Here is a 22,466-nt window from a genome sequence, read left to right on the forward strand (position 1 = left end):
AGAATGAAAAATACCTTGTCATTTTTTCTAGTTCTAAAATATGTCACTGTATCAATAGGCCTATATTGCAAAATATTGGTGAATGTTGCTTTCTTATACTGGATTCTCATAGAGAATACAGAAAAGGATCAGGAATTTGCCATGCTTTTCATATGAATTGCAGATTTCATAATGATTAGTACACATTAACAGACTTTCAATTTGCAAACATCCAGATATCTCTGATATATCTCTCTTATACATTTAAGTTATGCGCCTAAAGGGCGTGCTGAAAATAATATATGTCTGATACATTAAAATAGTGCGTCCGAAGGCGTGCCGAAAATACAACTTAAGGTAATACGCACCTCGAAAGTGAAAAACTTAAACTTTCGCTCAAACTTTCCTCAGTGAAACTTTCAACCATTCTCTTACCAAAGCAAGAATAAAAATCAGGGGTCACCGTGCAAACTTTGGTACTAGAGAGACAAATAACTTGTGATTTCTCGATATTTGAAATTCAAAATGGCCGCCATCCCTGTGTTAACTTTATGGGGAAAAAAATAAAATTTTCGATTTTTGAAAAACTAAGACGGTGAAAACTTTTCTTTTGCCAAGAGCTTTAAAATTAGACCCAACAAGCAGTAGGTCAGAAGAAAATTGATAAAATTTGAAGGCCCGAATTTCTGTCCCCGAGGTGCAATCTACCTTAATCATGAAATTCGTAGCTGGTACGATGTATTCTAGGTAAGTATGAGCCAATGTTGTAATTCAAACAAACACTGAAACCCCCCCCCCCCCATTGAGCATTTACAAAACATGATGATCCCCAATCACCAAAGTCAAATACAGAGTGGATCCCAATGAATCCACCAACCCCCCCACCACCCCCGGGCCGAAGAAAGTGACCAGTCCGTAATCAGCAGGTGTGTACTTGATATGCCAAACAATTCTTAGGCAATAGGGTGTACAATATATATTTTGGCTAAACCACATTAATCAGCAGGATTGTACTGATAGGACTTGGATGAAAGGGGTGTCCATTGTATGCTTAAACAATACGGCTAGTTTTCAATCGGGTTAAAACCCACAACATACGGCATCCAGTCGCCTAGCGGAGAGGCAACAGACGTCGATAGAACCGCTTGGTCAAATCCCCATTCTCTAACTTTAATCAGCAGATGTGTACTAATAGGGCTCAACATTCTTAGATGTGTTCAGTTACACTTTAAATATTACTTTTGACAGCAGGTATGTACTGATAAGACCAAACATTTGTTGAATAATATGACTGTACAATATTCCTGTGCCCAAAGTGCTTCAATCAGCAGGTGTGACCTGATAGGTGTGAATCAACTTTAGGCGTAAGAGATTTCTAGAGTAACACTAATTAAAAACGAAGGGATATTCAGTTTATTTGGTTAAATCACTTTAATTAGCTGGCGTAAAACTTCTTTTGACTCCATATCCTGTGTAAGTGGCGTGTACTTACACATTAGCTGGTGTTAGCTTAATTCCAAGTACACAGATCCATATTCACCAGTAATAGAATAGGCTTGGCTGAATCGTGAAAGTGTTGTAAGGACTATACTTGGTAGTATACCCATTTATGGACACAAAGACAGCAATGTTGATTAAATATTCACAAAGATTGTCAAATTTATTGATTCCAAGCATAGTATTTCACTAAAAGCTTAAATAATGACAAACATATATTATACAGATATCAATAATAATGAATTTCTAATCAAATTTAACAAAATTGTTCCTTGAAATTTGTAGAATTTTCACTTATTCAAATTATTCAAACCAAGCTACAAATTTAATTATCCCGTCACTTTAGAAAATGTGAAACCTATACGAAACATAGTTGTTGTTAAATATCCCATTGGTAGTTTCCCATGGTATACTGAATTATACATCGATAAAAGTTACTTAAATAATTATCTATTTGTGCTTTTATGATTAATCTTGCACTTATGAACTTTTTTAAAAATTGTTTATATCTCTGATTTCAACATAGTAACGATTTCAGCTGAATTTCCATCTAAAATATCAGCACGAGTTTTCTTGCTGAGGAGTTACTGAGATAACTTTCTTTTTAAGACAGCATTTCCATTAATGTAGATTTAGGCTTGGTGGGCAATATGAGAAGATCGATATTTGCTAAAAAGGGAGGCAGAATTATTAATTTTTAATAAAGTCAACATGATCATGAGAAACTTTTTGTGGCCTCGCTTATGAGAACATTCAAAAGTCAAAACAGCAAAAATGTTAGCCTTCTTGCTTGTGGTGTTAACAATCGCAAGTGCAATAACACCCTTGCCCTAAATTGTTCTATAGTAAGGGAATGTATTGGCATATATGAGGGATGTGAATATTTTATACTGTTATATTGTGTATCAGTGTCCATCTGTTCATTATGTTTTGTACTTTTACATTTTAATTGAAGTAAGATATTCTTTCTTTACTTGAACAATACTTGGCACCATTCATCGATGTCACAAGTGAAACTTAAATCCCTGAACAAAATATACATTCGAAAAATTTACAAATCAAGACACAATATCGGCAGTGAATGTTCAATTTTTTTTGGTTATATGATAAATATTGCACATTGTAAACATTTACAGAATTTTAAAAAGTAGACCATTCTACCTTTCTCAACTTGTGCTTTTTATTTCAATGACGTTTTTAATATCCCTATATTATTCTGTATACAGTGTGATGGATAAAAGATAAGTTAATCTGAATTAATAAAACAGAAATTCTCCTTTGATTTGTCGATCTTATTGACTTCAAAATTCAGCTTTGAGTAACCACTACTAGTTTGTTATTGACTAAATGTTACGGCCTTGCTTGAGACCAAACAGATTCAAAATTGTTCCTCAATTTCTACGTTTATTTTTGTTGATTATTAGAATCAAAACAAATGCTCTCATACAATAGTTTTCTTAATACTTATACAGTGACTATGTTCACTTATCTCTTATCTTAATCTTTTGTCGCTTAGCTATATTTACGTTTCAATACAAAAGCACTGAATTTGCAAGAATGAGATATTGCCGTCAGCAGATTTAAATCTATGTAAGTTTATGTTACTCCCTACATTAGTAAAAGGCAGTGTATGAGATTTTGTGACAAAAAGTTAAATGAAACATCATTTACATCCGAAGGTTGAAAACTAAAGACTAACTCCCCTCCATGACACAATTTCATTATAACTATTTAAGAAACAAATTGACTACAAATTTCATTATAAGTATACACTGGACCCCAGTGGGATGTCTCTCCACTCTATTTAACAAGACAAAAATGAAATTTTGACTATCCAAAATACTACCATACCATGTAAAACAAGGACAAATCATAATTTCGATGACAAATAGGTAAGCATAATAATTATCGCTTAAATTTCAGTGTGGTAGCTAAAACGGATTATTATCTCTTGAAAGAGTTATTTTATTATTCACTTAGCAATGGATATAAATGTATAGAATAGTTACTGATATTATATAAACAATCCTGATTTCAAATAAATGCTGCATGATTATTTCTTGTACCGTTTGCCACTTGAAACATTTGTTAGACATAGAAGTATATACTAAAATGAGTAGGTGCATCATAATGTTCAATCATTAATAACTATTGTTTTTACCCTACAACATTTTGAAATTTATAAATAAAGTGAGACTTACACCATATGCACTAAACTAATTACTATATATAATACATTCTAAATCAGCAAAATATGCAAAATATTGTATTTATATTGATTTCTTCATATTGTTATGTTACCATACTCTCTACATTTCTTCTTATACACAAGATAATTTAAGTCTTAGTCTATACATAACTTATCACTGTAAGTGTTCATCTTCTACGTTCTACTCAAATGGATAGATTTCTATCATACTCCGTAGAGCTTAACTAGAGGCAATATATTCAGTAATTTTCGCATATTTCGAAGTACCCTGTCATCTCATATTATGCGTAGCCAATTGTTGTCCCGCAGTATAAAAGGATCATTTATTGTGATACCAACAAATGTAAAATGCACTTTGCATGCATGGTGATGGTCCAACACAACTTGTTGCTATGACTGCGACAGTTTGACCCATTCTAACATCCGATATATTTAGCAAAATGTTTAAAATGCATGCATGCTATCAGAATAACACAGTATTTTTGAGATTGTTTTGCACAGGTATTGGATTACCTTGTATAGGTTTCCGGGGGCGTATCACATAGTTTGGATCAATGCCAGTCGATTTTTAGGGGGTAATCATAAAATTCGACCTGACTTGTTACTTAATATTTTCCTCACTATCACGGTTATCCCGTATATCTTATGAGTTGTTCTTTCACAAAGCTTTTAGATTACTTTTTAAGAACACTGTATATTTTCGAATTGATGATTTTCTAGATACGTTGAATTGTACATTTTCTGGAAAAAGTCATTGATCTGTGTGGTGATCTTGCATCCGATTTCGATGGCATGCTTTGTTGTGGTCAGACATGAGGATGGTAACTTTTCAAGCAAAAAATTATTTGTTTCTGAAGAAGCCTGAAGTTAGCTTTTTTACTTAAGTGTGTGAAATTTTATTTTGGGTAGCTTGCTATTTATAAAAAAGAAGTAAATTGAAAATTGGAAGGGACGATCACCAATTCAAGCCATTCTTTATAGAATATATTCAGAAATAGGAAAGAATACAGGGTTGAACGGAAGATATCGACTCCCTGCATTTTCAATTTTATTTTGGAGTGTACAGTCAGAGATAAATCACTTTTAAAAACCTTTGTAACCTTCAATGAAAAACATATTGGAATTCAAGCAAATGTTATGGTAAAACTAAGTGCACATTTGAGAAATTTCTTGCCATCAGTAAATTCATTTTCAAACATCAACTTCCATTTGTTTAATACATTGACAAGCCTTAACTTCTTTGTGCTTACTCTAACAACAAAGAAAAATTACTGCAAGTCAAATAACATTAACAGAGAATAGTTCTACCAGATTGTTAACATTAACGTCATAAAATCTTGATTTCGTAGCATATAAGCACTCATTCTGTTGGTTCTTTTAATCCAAAGTCTTTCCAGTACTTCCCAACAAACACATCTCTGCTTTTGAGGTAACGCGTGACAAAACCACCCAACACAAATCCGTTTGGCAGTTGAAATGCGCCACCATTACGACCAATAGATAAAAGCATCATATGCCCGGCTGAAATATGAAGAATATGGGACAATGTAATTCTTCTGAACTTAAAAATGTGTATGAGACAAAGTTTTTAAACTAAGAATGAAAATTTATACATAATCCTGAATCTTTGCAGAACGGGCAGCACTCTCATCTTCGGCCAAATTATAATATGACAAAATTTATATATTTACAAAAAAGATTAATAATTTGTTTGATATTACTGAGATCATCCTTCTTTTTTAGTTACCTTTTTCACCATTAACTAAGTCAATTTTTTCAATAATACAATGAAGTTATTAACTAGGAACACGTAGATCTCATTTGCTGTAAAATAAATCATGGAATATTTTTTAAATTACATAAATTGTCATCATCATTACTAGACAAACAATATAATTTATGATTTTGGTTCGATATGCCTGTAAAACTAAACCTAATGTGGATATATTTAATTTGTTGACAGTAATACTGTAATTAAAAGAAATCCTTCAGAAGATGACATTGTTCATTTTGTCACAATTTGAATAGATTTAAATTAACTCATGCTGTTTATGGCTACAAATCTACCGGTAAACAGTTTTAAATACTTGGTTTCAACATGGTCAAAAAACAAATTATATTATCCTTTTTTGTCATAAATTTAAACAAAGCCCAAATTGAGAAGCTATCAGTACAATAATCATATAAAAAGCACGTCACATAGTCAGTTCTTGAAGTGCATTTGAAAGAACCAACCAAAGGAGCAAAAACATATCATGAAAATCGAAAAATTTCACACCTAGATTATTTCAAAGGGATAAAAAACTTTACATACATATAGACTCTGTTACAGTAATCTGATCACATCTCCTCACTTGACATCATGTCAAATCTTGATCATGTTCATTTTATTTGCAAATTTTGATACATGTTTATTTTCCTAAATCTTCTTGAAGTGATGACAAAACTAGAAATAAAATGGCTACCGACTACTTCCATTCAGTTTATAAACAGATACATAATCATACTGAAAATTGGAACAAAGTAATTATTGGGACAGAATAAACACACAAGGAAATTAGTTTAGGGCGCAAAGGTATAGATTAAGATGAATCCAAATGAATATGATTTAGAATCAATGATAAATACCTGGCTTGTATGGAGATTTGGGCTTTCCTTGGGATTCCTTTATTAAATTAGCGGCAAGAAGATCAGCCTGTAATCCTGCCCTGTAAGCCATTTTAGTTTCCTGTACATTATTGCAGTCACCAATGGCATAGACGTTGGTACAGTCTATTACTTCCAAGAATTCATTGACCTTCAGACGTTCTCTGTCATTCATCTTGTCAGCTGGAACGTTAAAAATATCTGGAGTACGTAAGTTTTTAATTCAGCTATCATGTTTCATACGTGTTTGGACTGTTAAAACCTGGCTCGAAAAGGCCCGGGATTCGGATTAACTTCGAGGTGCTAAAAAGATTATAAGGCGTTTCTGTCTTTTGTCTTCTTTTGAAATTGTAATCATAATATAAATATGTTGCTAGATTTTTGGATTAAGTCCGCACAGGGGTTTAACAAGTAATGTGGTCATGATACAGATAAAAACGTGTCCATTAATATGCTCATTCACTGCTATTTTTAAGACAATTTATTCAAACAAAGATTACTTGATCACTGATTTGAATTTTAAAGTACCATACTGAAAGGATGGATAGGAAATCTTCCAAGACAGTATACTGGGAGGGGAGGGTAAAGGATCTTCCAAGATAGTATACAGAAAGGAGGGTAGGGGATCTACCGAGGTAGCATACTGAGGAGGCGGGCAGGGGGTCTTGCAAGGTAACATACTGAGGAAGGGGAGAACCTTCCAAAATAGTATACTGAGGGGGAGTTTAGATGATCCTACAAGACAGCATACTGAAGGGATGGCATGGGATCTTACAGTGTACTATATAAGGGAGAGGGCATTATATCTTCCAAGATAGCATACTGCGGGGGTACAGATGATTTTTCAAGACAGCATACTGAGGGGGAGAATAGGGGATCTTCCAAGACTGCATAAAGGGAGGGCAGCGGATCAAAGCAGGCATACTGAGGGAGGGGGCAGAGGTTCGTCAATGATAGCATACTGAGGGGAAGGTAAGGGGATCTTCAAAGATGGTATACTGACTAGGAGGGCACAGGATCTTCAAAGCTAGCATACTGAGGGGTACAGGGGTTCTTCCAAGATAGCATGCTTAGGGAGAGGGAGGGGGTCTTTCAAGATAGAATTGGATTGTAAACAGGTTTTACTCTGCCTAACCACGCCTAACCTCCCAGATCACATCCACCTTAAATTAAAGGAACAACAGACAAATGAGAAATAAACAACGTTGAGAAATGGCAACATTGCAAAGACACTGATATATCATATTAGCTAGCAAGTCGCCCATTAAATCACTATGAATGGCATTGAGGCAGGCTGACGATAAATTTGAAACTTCGGATGTGAAGTAAATGTTTTACTCAATAGTTGTGAGTCTTACCCATGGTTCCAGAGTAAGCCATTGAATTGACTCTTAGTCCAGTGGCTCGTATTGCCAAGTCAGCTTCCAATTCTACTCCGTTTTTGGTTTTCACTATGAATTTATCTTTTGTGTAATCATCTGGAATCTCATCCTTGTTGGTTACTCTGTCACCTGTGCCATGGATGAAAATAATGAGACTCTTTGTCCATATACAAACTTAGTGTATCGAAAACAATGACAAAATGCGTTTACATTCTTCAGCACTGTTTTGGTTCATCAGGGATCTTGAAAATACCTTTGATAAAAGTCATGTTTGTGGATTTTCATACATTCTGAGTAAAAAACTCAGTTGTGTTTCCTAATGTTGCCAGGTGATATTATATTCATAAAATGCCATAATTCACCTGTTTGTCAATCCCCATGGAAAGTTTCAAACTGATAGATGTTCTTTTAGTGGTGTCCAATATACAGAGTCAGAAAAGAATGCAAGTCACATCAATAGGCAAAAAAAAGTCAAGTATCCTTGGCTCTTAAAACGCTGAAAAATAATAGCGAAAGGGGAACTCTCTGTAATATTTTGACCTAAAAGCCTAAATTCCATTATTCATAATAAGAATTCAATGTATTCAAAATATGATAGCAATAAGACCGAAAATACCACATTAGATCGATTTTACAAGTATATTTTCTTAAGTCCTTTATTTGCTTGAGAAGAAACATGTATCTTGCGGTATCTCACTGCAATCTGTGTGTCTGTGTTTTATCTTATGTAGTGCAGCAATTTTAGATGTTTATTTTCTTAACAACGACGAACAGAATCTATTATGGAGAAATTAAAAATTGGAATAAGCTGGTCACCCATCACTGTGTCCGCAGAGACAGTGACTCACAAACACTAGGACAGACCTACATCTCCTCAAAACGGGACACAGAATCTGAAAATGTGGATGTTTAATTCTGAAGAGTGTCAAACTTACATAGTATCAACTTGACATTGAGGGCTTCCAATTGTGATTTTACTTCTTTTTGGAAACTCTCTGACAACATTGCATTCACCAGATGCTCATGGGGATGTACAAGTGTAACCTGCTTATCCTTGTACTCAGTGGCAATCTCACCAGCCAATTCAACACCAACTGCACCACCTCCAATAATCACTATACTCTTAGCGCTCTGAATCTGTAATCATATTAATAAATTTCTGTAATGTTCGGAAGAATGGCATCAATCATCCTGCCATAATGTATGTACTGATGACGTGGAAAAAATCAAACAATTAGTAAAGCTGTGTTTGTACTGTGACGGTCGAGTTATGTCAGTGATTGGAATTATCAAAGTATTAAACAGGATAATGAATAATTCATAACATTATGGATTTGTTGTGATGGGCATTGCACAATATGAATAAAAACACCGAGTTCTGTGATTTAATCTAACCAAATACATGATAATATAACTTATACATCTGACTCAATAATTGTTTAAAGAATTCGATGTTGTCGTTTTGTATTTCATTGTAATTTCTTTTATTACTTCAAAAATAAACAAACAAAGTACTTTCATTTTATAAAGGTATCTACGAACGTATTGCAAGTTTATCAGATTTGAATTTGACCATTTTCTTGTTTTGGTTTAGTCACATATTTTATAGTCAAGACATACAAATTTGAACAAATCATCACTTCAACCAAACTTAAACTTGCAAGATGACATTGACCCATCATTCAATATTTAGAATAATTGTTTTATGATGATCGTAAATACCTCCTCTATCTGTGTCTTATATAGTGATAATGCATCATCAACAGCCACTGTCATCATCAGTTTAGCTGGAAACATTCCCAGGGATCCTGTTGCTATAACCAGATGTGTGTAGTGTATGACTTCATCACCGGCCACCAAAATCACACTTTTATCCTCAATGTTGATACTTCGTACAACACCTTGCTTGAAATTCTCACCAAACATTTCTTTGTATGGAATCATAGTTTTCTTGGCAAACCCTGAAATGAGTATGTTAAAGTAAATACAAGTCCATTATTCATAATGGGACCTTGTCAAGTATGCTGCCAGGGAAGAACATGGCGGACTATACCATTGTTTTTAGGGGTGCCCAGGAGGTGTGAGGGGCTGAATAGAGCCGTCAAACAACACGTTTGCTAACTACAACTATACTAGTTTAATAAGTCATATTTTCTCTCTCCTCAACGCTCTTAACCATGTTTAACAACGTACCAGTTCAAGAAATCCGACATGGGAACGGGTTATTTAAAGTCGTTTGAACGTTCTTGTGACCATGCACATTGTACAGATGCGTTTGTCTGAGTTTAACTATGTACTGTGGTTCAGCTACACAAACAAGTGCTGCTGTAATATAATGTGTGGAGAAAGGTGCCAAAAGTAATAGGTATATTAATTCAGGGCGAAAAGGGGTGCAGCTCGACTGTAAAGGTTGTTGTAGAATGTGTGAAGTGGAGTGCCAAACGGCAAAGACATTACAGGACGATACGATTTGCATGGAGTGAATATGTCCTTCACATCTTCAGAAATGGCAAATTTCAATAGATGGTCACTTGTCTCTTTGCCTTCAGTGCTAGTGCCATATTTGCAGTAATTGGAAAGAAATAAACTGTCCTATGACTTTTATTCAATCCTCAAAAAAAGTGATATACCATTAAAACAACAACTGCCACAAGCACACCGTACTACTGCTAGTCCTACCCTTCCATTAGTACACGTATTGAGCTCCTTACAACCGTCGGCCACCCCTAAAAAATTATGGTACAGTCCGTCGGGTACTTCAGTGGCAGCATACTTGACAAGGTCCTTATAAAGATAAGGAAATGCGTACACATTGAGTGTGAAAAACATCGGGCAAGTAAACAAAAACATAAATATTGAGAGGAGAGGAGATGATGAGCAGGTTGAAACCTTTCCCATGATTTCGATTAAGGGGGCGCTGCACCCAACACAGCATATTTTGCTCAATAATCACGTTTTGGCAAATATTCATTCAATGTTGATTAATTTGTTAACCAAAGATTAAAATATTGGTTGGGTCACCTTTTAGCTTGTCAAGCAGTCGAAAATTGCATGATAAAGAAGTGTTAATTTATGCAAATGTATGCAAATCACCAGATTTCCTGGCTTCTTTTTCCTCCCAATTTGAAAATTTCCGAAGAATTTAACTCCCCCCTGGCTGGGTCAAATTTTCTGAAATTTTCACATTATGTTCTTCAACTGCTCCATTCAAAGACGACTCTTTTGTTTGGTAATGAAGTTCTTACATTTTGAATAAGAGGCATTTGAATTTTGCTGATCATGATTTTGATTACTGTTTTGAATGTCAGTCTTTCAAGCCTTGCTTTTTTGAACGAGGATAGATAATGCAAAATGAAATAATCGTTTCTTTCTACATATACTCTTCTTTCAAATGAGATATTACATTTCAGAAAATAGTGTCAAGTTTTTGACTTAAATTAATTTTTATCATTAATACCGAAAGTGAGGTTTTTTACCCCAAATAGACACCCACTTCATCCTTCAAGTAAACTACTGCTACCATACTAAACTTTAGAGTCTCTGCTTTTTGAAAATATATAGTATGAGGGGGTTTCCTTGTCATCTTTGATGAGAAATATTGCTTTGAAAAAAACTGTGTTCGCAACATGCAGCTCCACCTTAAGAGTGTGATAAAAGATGAATATATAACCGTTAGATTTTCGTATGACATTACTACGACTGGCATAAACAGTCCGGGTCAGCTCCAAAATTGGAGACGCTATACCATAATATTTCCCCCTCTCATTAGCCAATCAGCGGCCAGCGCGCCATCAGTAAAAATTGTATTTCCTGGCAACCTCCACATGCGTCCTTCGTTACGTACGCCATACTGTGTCGAACTCCCGCGCCGTGTGGCCACTCTGTCAAAACACAATTTCAAAAGCGCGTACCAGTTTTATTCTGGCTAAGACAACCAAACCTCATATATCGCTGTGATTCCTAGACTCTGGCTTGAAGTCCTGCGAAATATAAATCGTGTACCTACACAGATCGTTCAGAATACCCCATTTGTATCGGAGATGGCAGCGATACAAATTCTACCGTATGGGGAACAGTTGTGTGGCACTCTGTCAACACATTTTCAAAATCGCGTACCATTTTTAGTCTGCGTTTGACAACTACAAAACAGGTATCGTTTTAAAGCTCTGACATTGCTCTTCTTTCTTGCAAAATGTTATACGCGTACCTACACAAATAACCTTTATAACAGTATTTCTAATAGAGATGACGAACATCCACAAAATGATTCTCGGTAATTGAGCGAAATCGATAAACTGGGGGTAGAAATGAATCGTCAATATTTCGAATATTTGTTCACTAATCGGACTCCTTGTTGGACATGACCTTCTGCAGAACACGTGGATTATGTTGACTGTCGAAATTCGTCGAAATTCACAAGACAGGGGCTTAATAAGCGGCCCAAAACTGCCGATCACACTTGGTGGGTAATTTGTGACCCAGCGTGACCTGTACTTTATTAATGATGTAATCTGGTCGATGATTGGCTGAATGCCGGAATACATTATCATAATGAGTCTCCAATTTTGGAGCTGACCCGGACTGATAAATTTTAAACATCTATAAGAATTCCAATGCAGTTGAATGCTTATGTTAGTGCAAAAGGATGACAGAAATATTATATTTTAATAGCACTATTTATATTTGTAAATCTATGACAACATAAACAATTGTTACACTTTTGTTAGGACTAATACGGGTAAGGGGACGCAACGGGTACGACAAAACGTTTGTTTAATGGGTGTGTCATTTAATATTTCTTAAAGGGATCATGTGGTAAGTATGCTTCATTAATCTTTTTATGATTACAGGTTCAAGGACAATACTCTGAGAAGTTATGAATGGTGTCACAAACATCCACACATCAATAATAAATGTATCACACAACATATTTCTAAGGAAAAAAGGTATTTCGAAAGTTGTTCAGTGCCTTAGAACTTGCGTGTAAAGACATTATTGCCCAAAGTTTTACATTGACTTATACTGAACATACCTGGTTCTACTGATGATCGCAGTGCTCCAATGTTCATATGCATGGCCTCTCTGCTGTCAATCAGTGTAAATTTACCCTTGTCTTTTAATCTCGTCGCCAACTGACATCCTGCAAAGCCTCCACCAACTATCACTATGTGTGTAGTTTCCGGCAAATCAGATGAACTATTTCCCATGCTGCAATCTAGAAACGAGAGTAAAAGACGGGTTAACAGGTGATAGTAAAGCCTTGATTGCATCGTAGAATACACTATTAATTCTGTCGTTCGGGTTGTAATCTTTTCAAAGAGAATATTTCGCTTTAAAGATAAAACGTCTACAGATGTACGCACATTGAGACGTGGGAAAGTTACACAGAAAGGAAATTTACAGCGTACATTAATAGAACAGGATGCTTAAACATGATGACAAAACGTAATGAATGTTTTGCTGATATAACACATGTATATATGTATAAATCATATATCGGTCATTTTCAAGAGAATTCCAACACATATTCATTAATTTGTGCAACATAATTCTTTCCGTAGTGTTTACCCAATGTGATAAATCTTAAACGAGAATAAGCCTATTGGGCATTTACAAATCAGTATCTTTACAGCTGGAAATGTTTACCTAAGAATAAAATAAATACTCTTATAAACACATAGCTTTCTTGTAAATTCAATCTGACAGAGAAGATATTGAGGTAGATGAAAAGTATAATATCAAAACAATACGTGGAACCTGGTATTCGAATAAACCACAATACTAACAAAACCATGTGCAGAAACGTACATTGAAATAGGCACAGTCAGTATAGCCTTGTGTTAGGGTGGTGTACATAACAGAGGTAAGACAAGTGTTTGGGTCAAGTAGGAGGAATTTTATTTCATACCCTAATACTAACAAGCAAATATACATTTTCTAAGAGAAAACTAATTTTTCTCTGATACTGCTGGTGACATGGCGCTGCAAGACTGCTGCTGTTGGAAATTTGGGTGCATACTGGCAACTCTGCTACAACCAACCCACAAATACAGTACTTAAACTAGACTAAATCCAATTGTCGCTACAACGGAGGCTGGAAGTCAATGACCTCTGACTGAACTTGATCGCCTGGCTAAGCCTTGCAGGCCTCTCTTTATTTTATCGATGCCAGTCGGGTAATGTCTGAAGAAAGCAAGCTATTGGGTGAAAACACTGATAAGTTAAATTACCATATTGCAGCCGCTGTCCCCGATTGTTACGAATTAACTTTGCCATAACTAGGTTTATTTCTGTGCACGCGATTATCAACAAGTATTTTTGTAGCGTTATAATATGACTTCTTTAGTGTCCATTTGTCATAGCAGACAGCACTACTATATAGCGAAATTGTATTACAAGGTAAGCCTATCTACCTAGTACTATCTTACAGTAAATAAGTTAAGGAAATAAGGCTAAACAGTACTCCTGCGACTCTGAAAACACATTTATTTCAAACTCACTCCGTAAGCATTTCAGAGTGTCATACACTGCGACCAAAGCAAGAGTGTGTCTTGTCGATGAACCGATGGGGTCTATTTGTACCTGGATGTCATTTTACAAATAATATCTATTTTATCAGATTGAACCTGGCTGCCACTGTATTGTACCTGGCTGCCACTGTACTGTAATATATATTTTATCAGACTTTTCCTGGCGGCAATTGTACCGATAATATATATTGTATTAGACTGTACCTGATTGCCATCCTTGCAACGATATCTATTTTATCAGGCTGTACCTGGCTTCCATTGTAGTGACGATAAAATGAAAAAATTCAGGAGCTCGGCATTCCCAAAACTGATCGAAGAAAAGTGTACCAAAAGAAGGGCTACCTTCCAAACACTTTTTGCAATCTGTTTTATGGACTCGACCCATCAATAAAGGTATCATTCACATTAACACTCTATGCCTAAACGCATCGTCAATCGATGACTAAGTATTGCATTTGTCCAAACCCTTTTCCAAGGATTTTTACGTCTTGTCTGCGACACCACTGAACCTGACTGTATATGTCACAATGCCAAACGAGTATTTAAAGAGTTTAAATAACAGTTGAACATCTACGAGACAAGTTCTGATGCATACGGGCTGGGCTTACGGACTGGAAGATTGAAGGGCTGAGAGGAGTCAGGTGCAGCCAACGGAGCTATTCATCGAAAAAGCTATTCCAGGAGCAATTTTTGAGGGCAGGGGAAATTTTAATTTTGCTAGGGCAGGGGACATGTTTTTAGGTGGTAGGGGAGCAAATTTTAGATTTTTTTGTAGGGCAGGGCGGATATCGGTTGATTTTCCTGGGGACAGGGCTTGGCAGAAAACTTTTTGAGTGGATTGTTTCCAGGGCAGGGGAAATTGGCAAGTTTTTTTCGCTACAGGGCGAGGGAGCTTCAAAAATTCACAGTGGGGAGGGGAAACAGGCAAAAATAAGTGGGGCGTGGGTAAAAATGAAGTTTGAATGTGGGAGGGTAAGTCGAAAAATTTTCTGTGGGAGGGCAAATTATGAACAGCTAATTAATTACCCTCTTGACTTAAAATTAGTCAGTTCACATTATTTTTCATGCACAATATATCTTATCATAGTAAGGACCTTTTTAAAAGTGCATTGTTTGTTGGCTGCACCTGAGGAGTGCTTAGTACGTCATTTGAAACATCGATGAAGTACAGTTAGGAAGAACAGTTTTAGCTTGATCTTCAGTTTAGGTTATCAAGTTAACTCTGGGGAAAGATTTCATTATACCTTACTGCGAAAGACTTGCGTGCCCTACATATAATAAAAAAATCAGAGAAAACAGGTACATTCTAATGGTTATTTTCCCTTTCGCAAGCTTGCCATTTTTGGTCAGGCAATGTTCGGCCGACATTTTGTTGTAGCAAGCGGTGCCTACTGGCAATCATTTTTAGCTAACATTTTGCACAAATCGACACCGAATAGAGCATCCCTTATCTCTGTACTATCATCCATTCAAAGATCGATGGCAAAACACAAATAAATGTGTTCGTGACATTGTGTTGAAAACTACAATTGTTTCCAAAGACCGCCGCGTCGTATGCTGGTATACTGCTGTGGTTGTTGTTGTAGGCTGATGACAGCTCTCGGCTATAGCTTAAAGTGAATTAAATTTCATTTTACTCTTTTTCCCTTCTAGTGGTGACCAATCAAGGGTTTCCATTGCCAAATCCATGATGGTTATATTATGGTAGCTGCCGGCCACTTTCGAAATTTTGGACTCTAGAATTTGTACAATTGATTTCTGGTTTTACACCGTTTGGGGCTGATTATTAAATTCCTGGAGTAAGAGGAAATTTCACTCCCGTAGTTCTTCGAAAATAGAAGATTTAATTTTAAATTTTCCCCTTGGAGTTAATAAAGATATGGCAGCCATTTTTAATTCCAAATACACGTATCGGTAAATGTTTAATAGGTAATTTGGTTCTCTAATCCTAAACTTTGCACGTTGACCTTTGAGTTACACTCTCGACTTTGCAGGAGAATGGCTGATATTTTTATTATATTGAGGAAAGTTTGAACAAAAGTTTAATTCCTTCACTTTCGAGGCGCGAACTACCTTGATTTAATTTCAGTATTTTCAGTTTACTGTTGGCTATGACTTCCTTGGCTTTGTTTTCTTTAATATTGTCTAAAAAAGTTAATCGATTGTTTTTTTTTCGTTTTCTTATCATTATTTCTTGTGGCGTTCATTTTGCTTTTGTTTTAAAATTGAACTGAAATCAAACCTTTTCGTTTCGTTCCCTTATGTACTTTTGGTTTATTATAACAAAAGGTTTATATTTTTATGTTTAAATTTTATAAATCATTTTTCAAATCATAATTCTGTTATTTTGTATACTTTTTTCGTAAAGCTCTCGTGAACAAGCAGCATTATTACATATTTAATTCAGCAGCAGCCCTCAGCTACCACTCTCACGCTTCTAATCACAGTATTAAATTAAGGAGTGAAAATGATCTACAATTTGAGTTTGCAAAACCTGAAACGGACAGATGAATAGATAGTCAGATAAATGCAGTCAGATAAATGAAAAACGTATAACAGCTGTAGTGCACAATTCAGTCAACTTTATTGACAGATACCTCTTTCGATGCCATCTTGTTATTTTCCTTACTCCCGAGGTGTCTTACAGTCAGTCGACGCAAAATAGCCTTCAACATGTTCAATATGCCCCAACAAATGGTATTATTTTAAAATGAGAGGTGGTAAGCAACATTTTATTCTTCCTCGACAAGGGAAGCCGTAGAATCGTAAGAGAGTTCGCGAGAGGTTTCTTGTAAATCGAGAGGCGGGCAATTTCTACAAAATCAGCTGTCATGGATCGTACTCTTCTGCTGAAAAGACAATTTCTAATTGGAAAGAAACTGTAAGGGAGAAAAAAACTATTTAGATTTGGTTGTTTTAGTGTAAATTTTGGACAGTACAGAGAGTTGGCATTGCAAATGAATTGAAGATCAGATATACTTCTGCAGAAAAATCTCTAGGTACTTGATAGTGGAAACGATGTGTCAGTAGTTTTCCTGGTGGTAGGAAGTTAGCGTGAGGGGAACTTTGCAGATCATAGTTACGAACTGCTTTCTATTTACTCTAAATTTTACTTTTATTACGGTGTAGGATAAATACATATAATTTCTCAAAATCGACTTGGCGGGTCGGCTGCCTGACGAGAGAGGGACATTTTAAACAATTTTGCAGATGACTGTAAATTTACGCCTTTAGGTATTATTGATACATGTTGCTGCACACTTTATATGACTATAATATTGATACACTGCTATATGACTAACATATCCTTTGCTCAATTTCCGTATATTTCTTCCTGTATAATGGTCTGACGAGGAAAGTAAATGTTTTGAACTTGGCTTTACTATTTTCAAAATCTTCACTTTTACTCCTGCAGTACATGCTTGTGTTTGAAATTAAAGTATTATCTTACTTGCAGTATATTGGTGAAAGTTCACTTAGCGACCCGATAATTAAAACAATTGCTATATCATTGACATTTAATGTTAACATATACACCGTTACCAGTAACTTTCAAAAAATCTGGGACCTTCACGAAGTGTGAATGAGTATTAACATTATCATAGCCAGGTTGAAGTGGTGAGCTCTTGTAACCGCCAGCTTTCTACCGTGTGTACACGTTTCTTTCCGGAGAAGAGTTAAACGACCATGTGGGGCTCACGGTCTATTGAATATATGATATAAATACACGTCAGGGACATCGACAGCGAAAAGACAGACGGCGGACGAATATGGCAGTATACCGCTCGTCGTGGCTATGGATTCGGCTTGTTCTGGTATATCAGCCATATGAACCAAAATGTACTTAGAGTGATTCATAGTCTACTTTCCTGTTCAATTCTTGCAGTAACAGCGCTGTGCTGATGAAAATGGTCAAGTATGACCGATTAAATCTCAATCATTTTTGTGGTTTATTTTCACTTATTCCCCTCTACATATACAAACGCATAACTTTCAAACTGTCGATTTGCATTGTACGTATTCCCTAACCAATTCTATTGTTGAAAAAATTTTTTTAGTCTTCCTTTGAATTGTTTGTCAACCACGACAGCGCATTTTCATGACATACAATATACATTGCGTCGATAAGGCAAGTTACGTATACGGAAAGAGAATACAAAAACGACATTGGTTTTTTGAACAAAATAATGAAAAAATTATCAAAAGGTATAGGGCAAATTGTCCCTTATGCTTCCGTTAGAGAATTACGTATGTTGATTTTTCAGAAAGTATGCTTTAATCATAGTAAATCGATACATTTGTTTTCGAACAACACGATGCTTCCTGATGAAGACAAAATATCTACTCCCTAATATCCAGTTAGAATATTTCTACAAACTTTCAGATTATTAATACTGCCTTGGCATCGCAAAATGCTTCCTGAAGCAAAATGTTATGAGAATTAATGGCAATGTTAAGAATGAAAATGCAGATATCTGTACCATTCGATCAGTGTATGCCAAAAACGTTTAAAGGGACAAAGTCGGCCATGTTTCATGAACTTTGTTTGATATGAGACATACTTATCTTGTCTGACAAAGATACTGAATGAACCCCGGTTTTAGACAAATTAAATGAAACCAAATCGCGAAAAAGAATTAATGGTCATGACCATTAATTCATTCTCACGATGGTTTCATTTATCGCGTCTAAAACCGGGGTCGAATATATGCATGGTCATCCATTCAGTATCTTTCAAAATGTCAAACAATATAAGTTGTATCTCGTATCCAACAAAATTCATGAAAAATGGCCGACTTTGTCCCTTTTAGGAAATGATGAATAATATGAAGTGGCTCAAACTTGAGGAAAGAAAAACTGCCATTCTTTGTAATATTTAGTTTCTTGCTATTCTATTGCCGAAGTCGTGCGTGATTCAAAAAGCTCTAAATACAGCTGCAAGTCACTGAAAAATTTACATTGTGAAGAGATATGACTTTGAGTAGTAACGAAAGTGATGTAATGCTCCTTTTGCAATGTAGACTACAAGAAGGTGAAAACACTGAAAAATGTAAGTTGTTCGGAAAATCATGAAATTTCATCGCGGAATCCAGAATCAAATGTGCTGGAACGCTAGAGTTGAACATGGTAGGTCAAAATCTAATATACACAGCCTCAGATCATACAGATGTGTTACCGGCTGGCAGTCTTGTATCGTGATATGGTCACGGTTGAAAACAGAGTATTTATATCGGAGACAATATTGTATTGCACACATTATGGCAGTATTAAGAAAACAAGAATAGGTTCAAGGAAATTGACTGTGTCCCATTGAATGTGAAATTATTCTTAGTGGAAAAAGTCTCGTTACGAAAATATATGTGTTCGTAAAGATTATGTCAGGGTTTAGGCCTATAGCCTAATGTCTTTATCGATTAGCATTATGATTTTTTGAGATTCTTTGTGATGATGTAATTGAGGTTATCGCCCAAAGCCTCCACTTGTGTCGAGTTATCAACTCCTGCAAGGTACATTCTATAAATGATGTCTTGAAAAACAACACCAAAATTTAGGTTCAATCTCCATATGAAGCGCGGCGTGGACAATTCTAACCTAGTTAGAGAGTCGCTGAGTCGTTGACCGCGCGCCCCAGTGTGGTTATTGGCCTCCCTAGGTAGATCATAATTACTGCATCCACGCCGCTGCAATATGTGTACGGAGATTAACTCGGTCACTTTCAAATTGGAAATTTTCGCATACATTCAACGAATCGTACACTCGTTTTTGTATTCAAGTACAGCAGCTATTAAAGATGCATGCTTTTCAGGGTTGTCAGCAACCATGCGTTATCACAGGAGACCACAAAGTACAGATTTATGTATGTCTATGACTCCGTATTGTCTCTGTGTCTTATAAACATGATTTCTCAAAAACCTTGTCGATCATATTCAACTTTGAATTCCGTTTACTTTTGCAGTTACTAACATGAAGAACTGAAAAGAGTTTGAAATTTGTTTCTCGGGAAATCTAATTCAGTGATATCACAATGATAACAAAACTCTCATAAGAAAAAATTTTAGGGTCTATTTCCAAGCATCTGAAGCATGACCTTCTGTATAACCAGTATTATAGCTGTCGATTTCTATGTTAGTTGGCTCATTTCAGGTGTGAACATCTGATGACAAAATTTGAATGTGTAAATGTTTTGGCAGTTTTTCTCAAGTATTGTGAAAACGTCATCCATTGTTTAGCATTTGTTCTATACATAAATCTAAGCATAATCCGTTCACATCTGGTTTTCATATATGCCTTCAAATTGAATTGTTAATGAGATTATATCATTCATTCCGTTTCCTGTGGTTATCCCATTCTTCCAAAGAAAACTAAACCACTTGTTTGATGTGCACATACTCCCTTGAGAGCGTTGTATTTAATTTAATTTTCCCGAAACCTATCGCGCTTTATGCCGTTCATTATAAATACGTGCAAACTTAATAGAGACCATAAACTCATTACATTTTACAATCATTTTTCTGTAACTTGTTTACAAATTTCTAACCGACTGAGGTGGACTGGAATACCTGTCAAACAAAAACCATATTTACATATATGTTTCTGATTACCATAACAGCACACAAAAGATGCTGACTATTTTCTATACCAGCATCAAGCAGAATTAAAATTCAACGGTGAATAAATTTTTTATTTGTGCTGGTTTTATATTTGTACAGATGCAAGTTACGTTTCACTTCAAAACCATATATAACGTTTGATATGTTCTTTTAAAACGAAATGTCATTACTACCAAAAAATTGGAACAAGAACTTTATAGCTTTCGATAAAACAATTATGTTTTTAATCAACTACACTGGTTGAAACCGTCAGTTCCAAATGTCGTAGTATAATGTGTGTGTGGTCAGCAAAGCAACCAGTATATTACCCATGGACCATCTTATATTATATTACCCATAAACCATCGTTAATATTATACAACATTTGGAACAAGGGCCGAATTCTGCGCGTTCTGTCAAACAGTAAAATTTCGATCAAACTAGGCTACAGCGTTTCAGAGCATTAGCTCCACACATCTTTGTGATAAATATAGCTGTATGATCGAAAATCACCTATCGATTCATATTCTTCAAAACTATAAATTTTATGAATCGTTCCGTACCTACATTAGGAAACGTTCGCTGTCATAATCGTTTAACACACAACGGACGTTACAACACATAACCTTGTGACGTCGTACAGTTCGAGTCTGAAATTGGTATACCACCTCAAATTCCGACTTAATAAAAGCGATCTTCGAATTTTTGAATTCAAAAAACTTCTATGACTATATATTATCAACACTTGTCTACCTTACATGGATATTTGATAATATCCGTACAGAGCAAAGTTGAACAAGCTGGGTTTCTGGCTATTCGCTGTCAAAATTATAACGATAAAATTTAAATGATTCTCTTGATTTTTACAGTAACTAAATGCTATAAGTTGATGTAGCATGCTGGCGATATTGCTATACCTTCTTAAAAATACAGATTTACGTACCTTATGATTTGAAACAAATATCCTATTGAAATACTCTACAACAGAGAAGACTGTCAGTGTGAACTGCTACACTTTTGCTGTGCAGGCAATTACTACAAGGACTAGGACCCTAGACATTAGACCAGTTAGAAAACTGTGCAAACACATGAATAATATGCAAATATTTTGTACATGTCAGCAAACCCGTACTGGTAGCCTGTTCTAAAATTAAATTCGACAAAGCTATCAAGGAGTGATGACTGTGTATGAATCTATTTCTGAACACGGGCCATGTAGATTTTATGGGATGGCAAATATGAAAATATGGCATCGGAAAATACGATGAGAAGTTTGGGATAGATTGCTGAAGGAACGTTCATTGTTCGACTGCTGTTATATGAATAATAGAATAATCGAAATTTATACTTTCTGACAAATCAGGACTTAATTAATAGAAATAATTCTCTTTGTTTAGATATTTATGTAAGTACCTACTAATTACATATTTGCCATTGAACATAGTTACGTAAGGAATTAGACGGTTAGCCTGTGAAACACTCATATCATTAAAATTTTAACCTTTTGAACAATCAGACAAGTTTACCGGAGATTACCAGGTATTAGTGAAATAACATGATCAAATAAGATTGCATTTGGCCAATACTGAATGAATGAATGAAACAAGTGCTGTTACTTCTGGGAATCGAGAAA

At 35.5% G+C, this 22,466-nt stretch overlaps 1 protein-coding gene across 1 annotated transcript; it reads right to left on the bottom strand.

Annotated features, from left to right (window-relative positions):
- Window positions 1–4,711: 4,711 nt before the first annotated feature.
- Window positions 4,712–21,932, bottom strand: LOC139118356 (ferroptosis suppressor protein 1-like). Its single transcript, XM_070681644.1, has 7 exons — window positions 21,777–21,932; window positions 12,746–12,928; window positions 9,436–9,674; window positions 8,649–8,850; window positions 7,690–7,842; window positions 6,314–6,514; window positions 4,712–5,206 (listed from the first exon to the last, which is right to left on the bottom strand). The coding sequence occupies exons 2-7, from the start codon at window positions 12,918–12,920 to the stop codon at window positions 5,046–5,048; spliced, it is 1,131 nt and encodes a 376-aa protein (XP_070537745.1). The 5' UTR covers window positions 12,921–12,928; window positions 21,777–21,932; the 3' UTR covers window positions 4,712–5,045.
- Window positions 21,933–22,466: the final 534 nt, after the last annotated feature.

This window comes from Ptychodera flava, chromosome 19 (genome assembly GCF_041260155.1).
Source record: "Ptychodera flava strain L36383 chromosome 19, AS_Pfla_20210202, whole genome shotgun sequence".
Lineage (NCBI taxonomy): Eukaryota > Metazoa > Hemichordata > Enteropneusta > Ptychoderidae > Ptychodera > Ptychodera flava.

Bases quoted from the DNA above. Each gene is read 5' to 3' on its own strand.
- LOC139118356 (XM_070681644.1), bottom strand. From the start codon at position 12,920: ATGGGAAATAGTTCATCTGATTTGCCGGAAACTACACACATAGTGATA. The intron at 8,851-9,435 runs GTATTTACGATC...ATATGATTACAG, and splicing joins ATAAGACACAGATAGAGGAG to ATTCAGAGCGCTAAGAGTAT. The intron at 7,843-8,648 runs GTAAGTTTGACA...TCCATGGCACAG, and splicing joins CAATGTCAAGTTGATACTAT to GTGACAGAGTAACCAACAAG.